This window comes from Peromyscus leucopus, chromosome 3 (assembly GCF_004664715.2).
Source record: "Peromyscus leucopus breed LL Stock chromosome 3, UCI_PerLeu_2.1, whole genome shotgun sequence".
NCBI classification, from domain to species: Eukaryota; Metazoa; Chordata; class Mammalia; order Rodentia; family Cricetidae; genus Peromyscus; species Peromyscus leucopus.
The window spans coordinates 98854378-98863191 of record NC_051065.1 but is presented as its reverse complement, the minus strand read 5'-3'; the positions used below and the strand labels follow the sequence as shown (position 1 = coordinate 98863191).

General features: G+C 56.9%; 2 protein-coding genes across 3 annotated transcripts in view; one reads left to right on the top strand and one right to left on the bottom strand.

Moving 5' to 3' along the window:
* Positions 1 to 39: 39 nt before the first annotated feature.
* Positions 40 to 3182, top strand: Dok1 (docking protein 1). 2 transcript variants are annotated; one of them, XM_028871369.2, is made up of 5 exons: positions 40 to 697; positions 1011 to 1310; positions 1452 to 1545; positions 1653 to 1837; positions 2009 to 3182. In XM_028871369.2, the coding sequence occupies exons 1-5, from the start codon at positions 431 to 433 to the stop codon at positions 2840 to 2842; spliced, it is 1680 nt and encodes a 559-aa protein (XP_028727202.1). In that variant the 5' UTR covers positions 40 to 430; the 3' UTR covers positions 2843 to 3182. The 2 variants fall into 2 exon arrangements, with proteins under 2 accessions (XP_028727202.1, XP_037059720.1); XM_037203825.1 differs by lacking the exons at positions 40 to 697; positions 1011 to 1310; positions 1452 to 1545 and having other exon boundaries at positions 1730 to 1837; positions 1918 to 3182.
* A 764-nt stretch (positions 3183 to 3946) lies between these two features.
* The window catches only part of LOC114694452 (meiosis 1 associated protein), a 70284-nt gene continuing 65416 nt past the window's right edge, over positions 3947 to 8814 (bottom strand). The window contains exons 7-10 of the mRNA XM_028871397.2: positions 7674 to 7880; positions 5500 to 5640; positions 4887 to 4916; positions 3947 to 4344 (exon numbers count right to left, since the gene is read on the bottom strand). Of these exons, the coding sequence (XP_028727230.1) occupies positions 4186 to 4344; positions 4887 to 4916; positions 5500 to 5640; positions 7674 to 7880 (537 nt within the window). The 3' untranslated portion in view covers positions 3947 to 4185. The remainder of the gene's footprint in view (positions 4345 to 4886; positions 4917 to 5499; positions 5641 to 7673; positions 7881 to 8814) is intronic.

Below are 8814 nucleotides of genomic sequence, written 5' to 3'. Positions count from 1 at the left end.
TGGAGCTGGCTGCAGCCGTCCCCCTATGCCCCCCCCCCCCGCGCCCCCATCCTGGCTCAATGAAGCTTTCTTTTCCCCGCAGGTTGGAGGCCAGGCAGCCGCGGTCAGGATGCTGGACTTGCAAACGGTCTCGGGATCGGCCCCTGTAGCTGCGGGAAACTTTCCAGCCCCCCAGCCGTTCCTCCACAACCCCAGCTAGGCAGAGTATTAACAGTCCAGTTCAACTCCAGGGCTGGGCCATGGGAGCAGGTCCCGCAAGGGGAACTCATGTCCCGTCCCGAGGGCCCCCTTGGTCGCTATGGTGCTCCCGGGGTGCCTGCGGATGATGTCACGGCCTTCACTCCGATGTCACGTTAAGCATATGACGTCACTCTCAGCCCCCACCTCCCAGGCACCAGAGCCCTCTGGTTGTCAATCACGGCTTCCCTGAATGGCGCCACTGTGCAAAGGTAGGCTAAAGGCCCCAGTCCGCGTATCTGGGGACCCTGACTTCTTCCTGCTGGCTCCTCTTCCTCCATTTCCCCCATCATCGCCGCAGGGGCCGGGAGGGGCGGGCACGCCTCTGGCACCCTGCAGCCCCGCCCCGCCCCGCCCCCTGCCCCTGGGGCCAGGAAGCGCGGAAGGAACCGCCCGGACCATGGAAGGGGCTGTGATGGAGGGTCCGCTCTTTCTGCAGAGTCAGCGCTTTGGGACCAAGGTAGTGTGTGTGTGTGTGTGTGTCTGTGTGTGCCGTGGGGGATGGCGAAACCCCTCTGGACTAGAAGTGGGTGAAAGTATCCAGAAAGAGGAGAGGGGCCGGAAGCAGGTCGAAACGCCGCGCGGGCAACTAACTGTAGAGCCCCTGGAAGCCCCAGGCGTACCCTCCTTGGTGCGGAGTTGGGATGGCATTATCTTTCGGGAAAGCGTCCCTGCCTGGGAAGCCCCAGACTCAGATCGGCCTGCGTGGGTCTCTCTTTCCCCGTTGGGGCGCGTGCTGCCCCGCACTCCCGCGTCTTTCGTCTTTTCCCCAGAGGTGGAGGAAAACCTGGGCTGTGCTCTACCCAGCTAGTCCCCACGGCGTAGCGCGGCTGGAGTTCTTTGACCACAAGGGGTCGAGCACTGGAGGGGGTCGAGGCGGCTCTCGCCGTCTGGACTGCAAGATGATCCGCCTGGCTGAGTGTGTGAGCGTGGCCCCTGTGTCTGTGGAGAGTCCCCCTGAGCCCGGCGCCACTGCCTTCCGCCTGGACACCGCGCAGCGCTCGCACTTGCTGGCGGCGGACGCCCCGTCCAGCGTCGCCTGGGTGCAGACTTTATGCAGAAATGCCTTTCCGGTGAGGGGATGGGGGTGAGCGGCCCTGGGCCTAAGGGACACTGCGAGAATGGGGGCTATTCCCGCGGCACTGAACCTCCTGCACCCACTCCGGACCTAAGGGAATTAATTATATATTCCTCGATGTTCCTTTTCTCCGCAGAAAGGCAGCTGGGCTTTGGCGCAGACGGAGAGCCCGCCTAAGTTTTCTGCCCTGGAGATGCTGGAGAATTCGCTGTACAGCCCCACCTGGGAAGGTAGATGCTTGGCATGAATGGAGTCGGGAGATGTGCTGTCGTGGAGCTAGTGATTGGAGCCCCTAAGCTGCCCAGCGCTCCTTCCCCTTTCTATGTGTTCCTTTCAGGCTCCCAGTTCTGGGTAACCACGCAGAGGACTGAGGCTTCTGAACGCTGCGGCCTGCAAGGCTCCTACATACTGAGGGTGGAGGCTGAGAAGCTGACCCTCCTGGCTTTGGGAGCCCAGGGTCAAATCCTGGAGCCGCTTCTTTTCTGGCCCTACACTCTGTTGCGACGCTATGGCCGGGACAAGGTGCAGGGGCTGTCTGGGAGGGTGACTGTCATGGAGGGTGTAGGATGGGGGTGGGTGTAGACGATCCATTCCTCTCCCAGGTGGTGTCTTCTCTGCAGACACACTGAACTTGGTCAGACCTGTGACTCATCTCCTATGACATCTCTAACGGGTTTCCCTCCACACCCTCAGGTAATGTTCTCCTTTGAAGCGGGTCGCCGCTGCCCCTCTGGCCCTGGAACCTTCACCTTCCAGACCGCACAGGGAAATGACATCTTCCAGGCAGTTGAGGCTGCCATCCAGCAGCAGAAAGCCCAAGGAAAGGCGGGACAGGGACAAGACATCCTCAGGACTGACTCCCACGAAGGGGAGGCAGAGGGAAAGGTAGCTTCCCCTCCCGTGCCTCAGGAGCCCCCCGGCAGCCCCCCAGCCCTATATGCTGAGCCTTTAGATTCCCTGCGAATTCTCCCAGGCCCTTCTCAGGACTCCCTATACTCAGACCCCCTGGGCAGCGCCCCTGCTAGGGCAGGGGAGGGGGCGCATTCGAAGAAACCCCTCTACTGGGACTTGTATGGGCACGTGCAGCAGCAGTTGCTGAAGACCAAGCTGACAGACTCCAAGGAGGACCCCATCTACGACGAACCTGAGGGCCTGGCCCCGGCCCCTCCCCGGGGCCTTTATGATCTGCCTCAGGAGCCTAAGGATGCATGGTGGTGCCAGGCTCGGGCCAAGGAGGAGGGCTATGAGCTCCCCTACAACCCCGCTACAGATGACTATGCTGTGCCGCCTCCTCGGGGCTCGAAGCCTGTCCCTGCTCCCAAGCCGCAGGGCTTGGCCCTTCCTGACCCGGGTACCACTGGCGGCGGCGGTGGCGGCGGTGGCGGCGGCAGCAGCGGCAAAGGTCACAGCTCAGACACAGCTCTGTACAGCCGGGTCCAGAAGAGCGGGACCCCGGGGGCTTGGGACTGTGGGCTTTCTGGTGTAGGGAGTAAGGGGGCGGGGGTCAAGTCAGAGGGCTCCACCTGAACCAGCTGCTGACAGGAGCTTCATGGAGAGGGGGCACTGGACCTCAAACCTGTTCTAACCAGCAGGAACCAAAGGGTGGGAGGGGCCTGTGTTGAGACTAGGGGACCAGAGGGGAGAGGGGCCCCAGGAAGTCATAGGAAGTAGAACCAAAGGATAAGGCTGAGAGATAGCTCTGGGGAGGCGGCAGCGCTAAGGAGTGGATGGTTCCGGGACTAGGCCTATGGAAGGGGTCTGCTGGTCAGAGTGGGCGCACTTTGGGGAGGCCAGTGTGGATCCTTAGTCTTGTATTGTTTTTTGGCAGATGTACTTTTAATTTATAAAATAAATCTTATTAAAGCCAGTTTGGGTTGAAAAAGTCTGTGTGTGAGTAGACACAGTGGCAGCATGTGCTGGAGGGGGGTGTGGACAGATCAAGAGAAGAACCAGAAACATGTTGGGGAATGGGCCCCAGGGAGGGAAGTCTACCTGTGGTGGCTCAGGGCCTGGGTGGCCGGGGGCCCACCTGGGCTGGTCTCTAGCTCTGTGACCCCGGGTCAGGTATCTGCTGTCTGCAGTCCTTAACTTTCCCCCACTGTCCTTCCACCAAGGGTGAGAATTTGGCTCGGCTTCCGAAGGTTGCTCACCCTGAAGTGGATTACATTCCCCAAGCACTAGTGTCATCTAAGGCATGGGAAGGTGCTTTCTAAATGGCAGCTATTTTTTCTGTAGTTCAAGGGAGCAGACAAGAAGGGAGGTGGTGTGGGGAGAGGAGATGAGGTGGGGGAGTAAGCTTCTTTCACAGTGCCCACTCCCCTCTGCTGGGCGGCACAACAGCACCCTGCCCCTTCCACACACACACACACACACACACACACACACACACACACACACACACACACGCTTGCTCACAGGGGTCTGAAGCTGAAGGGAACTGCTGTGGGTGGTTTGGGAAGGGGACTCTTCTGGACCAGCGTTCAGGTTCTAATGTCTTGACTTTTCTGGAGCTGCGAAAACCTCGTCCTAATTCTTGAGTTGCAGTTTCCCAAGGGTGACCGGACCTCATCCACCTTCTTACACAGAGCTGCAGGAAGAAATTCCGGCCTAGGAATGCTCTGAACAATGGTAGAGACTTACTGGGCATTTAATTATTTGTGTCAACACTATCAGATGATCCAAATGAGAAAGAAAATCCCTGCTGGACAAAAGACAGGCCTGGGTGTGTTGCTTTCAGGCCTGGGTTGGGCAAGGGCAGCCCTGGGGACCGAGGTGGGAGAGCCTGGGCTCACAGGTGCAGGTTGAGAGCAGGCAGATCTGCCCTCAGGCAGCCATCCTGTGTGGAATGGCTGTGCCCTGGCGCTGGGGACTTAGGTCTGAGAAAGATACTCTTCCTCTAAATCAGAGGGCAGGAAGGTGCCTGAGGAAGCTTTGCTGGCTGCTGACGTCTTGGGAGCTCTAGCTGGGGCTGGAGCCATGGGCAGGGGGACCACTGTGGCTCGGACTCTGTTGGTCTGCAACTGTCCAGCCTGCAAAGAACAACCAGAGTCTTCTGTGAAGACCAGACAGTTCCCAAGTTCCTGTCACTGCTCCCTGCTGGACCCTGGTCGAGTCCCCGGGCTGCAACCTCCGCGGCATCATCTCCGTGCCCAGAGTCCCTTCTCTGTCAGCCTGCCTACCAAGCCCTCACGGTGGGCTGCTCCGATGCATCTGGCCATTGCTTCTTCCGGAGTTTAGAAACATCCTTCAGCGATTTTAGCTGAGACAAAAATGGGGGCTTTTCCAAATGCTCAGTGACAGAGAAACCAGGAAAGTCCTCTGAGCAAAAGGAAACCTTAACACAATAGACCCCGGGGCCTCCTAGAAACACTTCAGTTTCCCTTCTGATCTCTCCTGCCCTTCTTTTCAGGTCTCACTGTAGCCTAGGATGGCCTCAAATGTCCAGCAATCCTCCTGCCTCAGCTTCCTGAGCGCTGGGATTACGGGTGTGAGCCACCATGCTTGGCTTCTGGTTTCGAGCCTTTTCTCGGGAGCCCCATTCTGAGGTAGGCGTCCAGGTCTGGCTCCTCACCTGTCCTCTGTGACGCTCTCCTTGCTGGTGCTGTGAAGAGTGAGTGAGCTCTTGTTAGAAAGCCTGGCCCTCGCTAGAAGCCTTCCTTTCCCTTCCCTTAGGCAGTTCTAGTCCCGCCTCCCTGCCGGCCCTTTTTTTCTTTCCAAAGAGAGGGCTGTGGTTGTAGTTCCAGTGTGGCCTGTTTGCTTAACAAGACAGCCAGCAGATAACATCCCAGTTAGACTACCTAAGCCACAGGTGTGATGGCATGAGCCATATCACCTCCCCCCACCCTCCCTCCCCTCCCCACCCCAGGGAGGCTGAGGCGGGCCGATGGCAAGCTCAAGATCACTCTGGGCTGTACTGCTACCTCGTGAGCCCAACAGCAAAACAGACCCCAGACCAACCGACCCGCCCCTGTCCCCTCCCCCTCCCTCAGCTACTGCCTGCGGTGGCCTCAGCAGGTTCTCTCTCCTTCTTCAGCTTGGTTTCCCCCTCCACCCGCGGGGGTGTGGAGCGGGCCACTCTCTTTGTTCTGGTGCTCTTGCGGGGTGGGGATGAAGGGCTCCCTTGGACTCGGGGCACAAAGGGGATGGGGACAAAGGGAAGGACGGGACGGAGGAGGGAGAGGTACCTTTCTAAGGCCCCGGCTCTCCCAGCTTGTGCCGAGGCGCCCCTGAGGCTTGGCATAGGTGTTCCTCAGATGTGCGTACAGGTGGCTCTCTACTTGCAGGGGGTTGTAGGTGGGCCCCAGCTCCAGGTGGTCTAGTGTGCTCTGAGGAGGAGGAGGAGGAGGAGGAGGAGGAGGAGGAGGAGGAGGAGGAGAGACACTTAATTCAGGAACTCAAGGTCATAGAACACGAGTCGCCCCGTAGAGACCTGAGCATGTGAGAGGCTGGGGGAGGGGGAGGACCCCAGACTGCGGCTGAGGCTGAGATGGGTGAGTCCCGCTGGTGTTCCGCCCGCCCACCAGAGGATGCTGATGTCGGCGAAGTAGATGGAACGCCTGCCTGGTGGTTAGAGACTCTGAAGCCCCTAGTATTAGCCCCAGGAAGTGTCACTGGGTTCTGAGAAAAACCAGAACTCTCCGAGAGGTACAAGGGGTCCAGTGTGGAGGCCGAGGGTGGGTGTGTCTTCAGGTTACATGCAGGGTTGAGATGCTCCAGCCCTTAATACAAGTACAGGGAGTTCCCAGCCTGAGGTGAGCGGGCCGGAGAAGGAGGCCATTGGAGCACAGCATTCCTGAGTCGCTAGGTTTTCCGACCACAGCATCCTGTGCCAGGAACCACTGGCCCCGAAGGGAGACCCGCCGAGGGAGGCATGGCACCCCTGCCCACCTCTTTGCGTTCCCATGGCTGTCGGGCAGCAAGCACAATCCCACTCTGTCCTTTCTGCTCCTCGGCCGGCCGGCCAGCCGTGAATGTGGTTCCCACTCTCCCAGTCCAGAGGCCCTCTCCACCCCAACCCGGGAGGAAAGACAGGATCTAGAGAGGAGGAGGGGTGGGAGAGCACAGGGGAGGAGGTGGAGAGAAGGGGAGAGGGGGTGCCGAAGAAGGCTGCCTCCCGGCCTGCTGGCTGCGTTGCATTTGAGTTTCTTCTTTTACTCCTCTTCCCCAGCAGAGGCCGGGAGCACAAGCATGCACATACACACTACAGGAACGTAGTGTCCCACGGAGGGCGCAGGTGGAGCCACAGACACGCTGCCATCTGTCTAGAGGCCTGGCGCACACACTAGAGCACCATGACAAACCCTTGAAGACACGAGAATCCACCCACAGTTTCCCACCGGCATCTCCCCTACTGCCCATCATGTCTTTGTTCCATGGCTCCCACCGGGCTTTGATCCCTTCCTCCCTCTGGTCCCTCCGCCTCTCCTCCTGAAACCTCCCAGCCTCCTCTCCAAGGCCCAGTGCAGATGAGAGAAGGCTCCCGAGGGCTGGCATTTGCAAAGGGCACTGCAGACCAAGCTAAACAGATGAGATTCAGCACCTGGACCTGGACTTCCTGTCTGGACTTCCTGTCCTGCCTGCTGTCAGCTTTCCCTTCTGGGGTACTGGCCCTCTTTTCCTTCGCAGCTATCTACTTGTTGGCACTCATTTACATCAGATTTCAGGGGTGTATATGTGTGTGCGCGTGCATAGGTTTATGCATGTGCCTACGTTTGTGGGAGCTTCTCTTAAGATGGATGGCACCAATTCCCAATTATTTGCCTATGTCAAGGCCCATTTCTCTCTCAAGTATCTCTTCACAGACCTTATTTCCCCTCAAATCAGGCTCTCATCTCAATTAATTTTCATAATCGGACCACTGACTTCCTCCCACTTCATTTTCTATCCTGGCTTTTATCTCTGAGGGCCATAACAAACCCTGTCTGCTCCCCGTCTGTTCCCTGATGGCCCCCCTTTTCTCCTTCACCCCGTTCTCAAGCTCCCTTCTATTTGTCCCATGGTGTGGGGTTTAAACGGGATGGACTGCCACAGGCTTGCATGCTCAGTCCCCTGTTGGTGACGGCTTTGGAAGGATTAGGAGGTGTGGCCGTGCTGGAGGAGGTGTGTCGCTGGGAGTGGACTTCGAGGTCTCAGAAGCCCACACCAGGCCCCATGTCCCTTTGCCTGAGGATCAGGATGTAGCTCTCAGCCACTGCTCCAGCGCCATGTGTCCCGCCATGGTTTCCACCGTGTTGGTCATGGACTAAGCCTCTGAAACTGTAAGCGCGCCCCCAATTAAATGCCTTCTCTTATAAGAGTTGCCTTGGTCATGGCGTCTCTTCACAGCAAGAGGACACTAAGACACACAGGCTGCACTTGCCTCTATCATCTTTAGGCTGTCTTCAGGTGGGTCCTCAGAGAGCAGGGGGAAGAAGCCAGGCAGCACCAGCTCCCTCGTGGCCACCAACTTCACCAGCAGTGTGAGAGACTGAGATGGTGTGATCACGTAGAAGCTGCTGGCGGGAACATTCTGGCTGTGTCTGGCGATCTGGGGCTCCCCTCTGGCCAACAGCAGCCAGTCTCTTTTCTGCAACAAGGGCGCACATCTTCAGTCTTTGGTTGTTTTGAGGACAACCCCAACTGAAGATTCTGAGTTCTCCTTGGGGTGTCAAGGAGGAAAGACACATTTCACTTTGGCCCTTAGAAGGGAGGAGCTCCTGATAGCGCAATTACTGCTCTTCCTGTCTGGTTTACAGAGAATACACAAAAAGATTGTGTGTGTGTGTGTGTGTGTGTGTGTGTGTGTGTGTGTATTTACACAATTACAGAAAATACACAAAAAAGTTTTGGTGAAGACATATACTAAGAACTGTTCTTTAACTTGAAGTGGGTACATTCCAGATAGACTATTAAATACTAAGTGTGGAGTTTGAAAAATGACAATCTTGTGTATGTTATATGTATGTGATTTATTTATGTGTGTATGTGTGTGTGTGTGTGTGTGTGTGTGTGTGTGTGTGTGTGCAGGCATGCATGTGCCATGGTGTGTGTATGTCAGAGGACAAGTTTTGGAACTTGGTTCTTGTTGTGGCAGAGTTTTTCTTTCTGTTTGTTTCTGGTGTCTATTCTAGGCTAGTTGATCCACATGCTTCTGGGCAATTCTCCTGTCTCCACCCCTATCTTGCCATAGGAGTGTTGGGATTCAAGATGCATGCCACGAGGGCCCAGAGAGATGGCTCAGCAGTTCCAGGACCCACATGGTGGTTCACAACCATCTGTAATTCCAGTTCCAGGGGATCCATCGCCTCCTTCTTCTGGCCTTTGTAGGCACCAGGCACCCAAGTGGTGTATGGATGTACATGTAGTCAAAACATCCATACACATAAAGGAAAAACGATTAGAGTGCTTGGATTGAACTTGAGTGATCAGGGTTACATGACTAGTGGTTTTACTCAATGAACCATCTCTTCTCCCTCAGATTTTTTTTTTTTTACCAGCTGGGTGTGGGGGTATTTACCTTT

Coding starts and splice junctions, on each gene's coding strand:
- Dok1 (XM_028871369.2), top strand. CDS start 431: ATGGCGCCACTGTGCAAAGGTAGGCTAAAGGCCCCAGTCCGCGTATCT. Junction 1,546..1,652: donor GTACAGCCCCACCTGGGAAG/GTAGATGCTTGG, acceptor TGTTCCTTTCAG/GCTCCCAGTTCTGGGTAACC. Junction 1,838..2,008: donor GACGCTATGGCCGGGACAAG/GTGCAGGGGCTG, acceptor CCACACCCTCAG/GTAATGTTCTCCTTTGAAGC.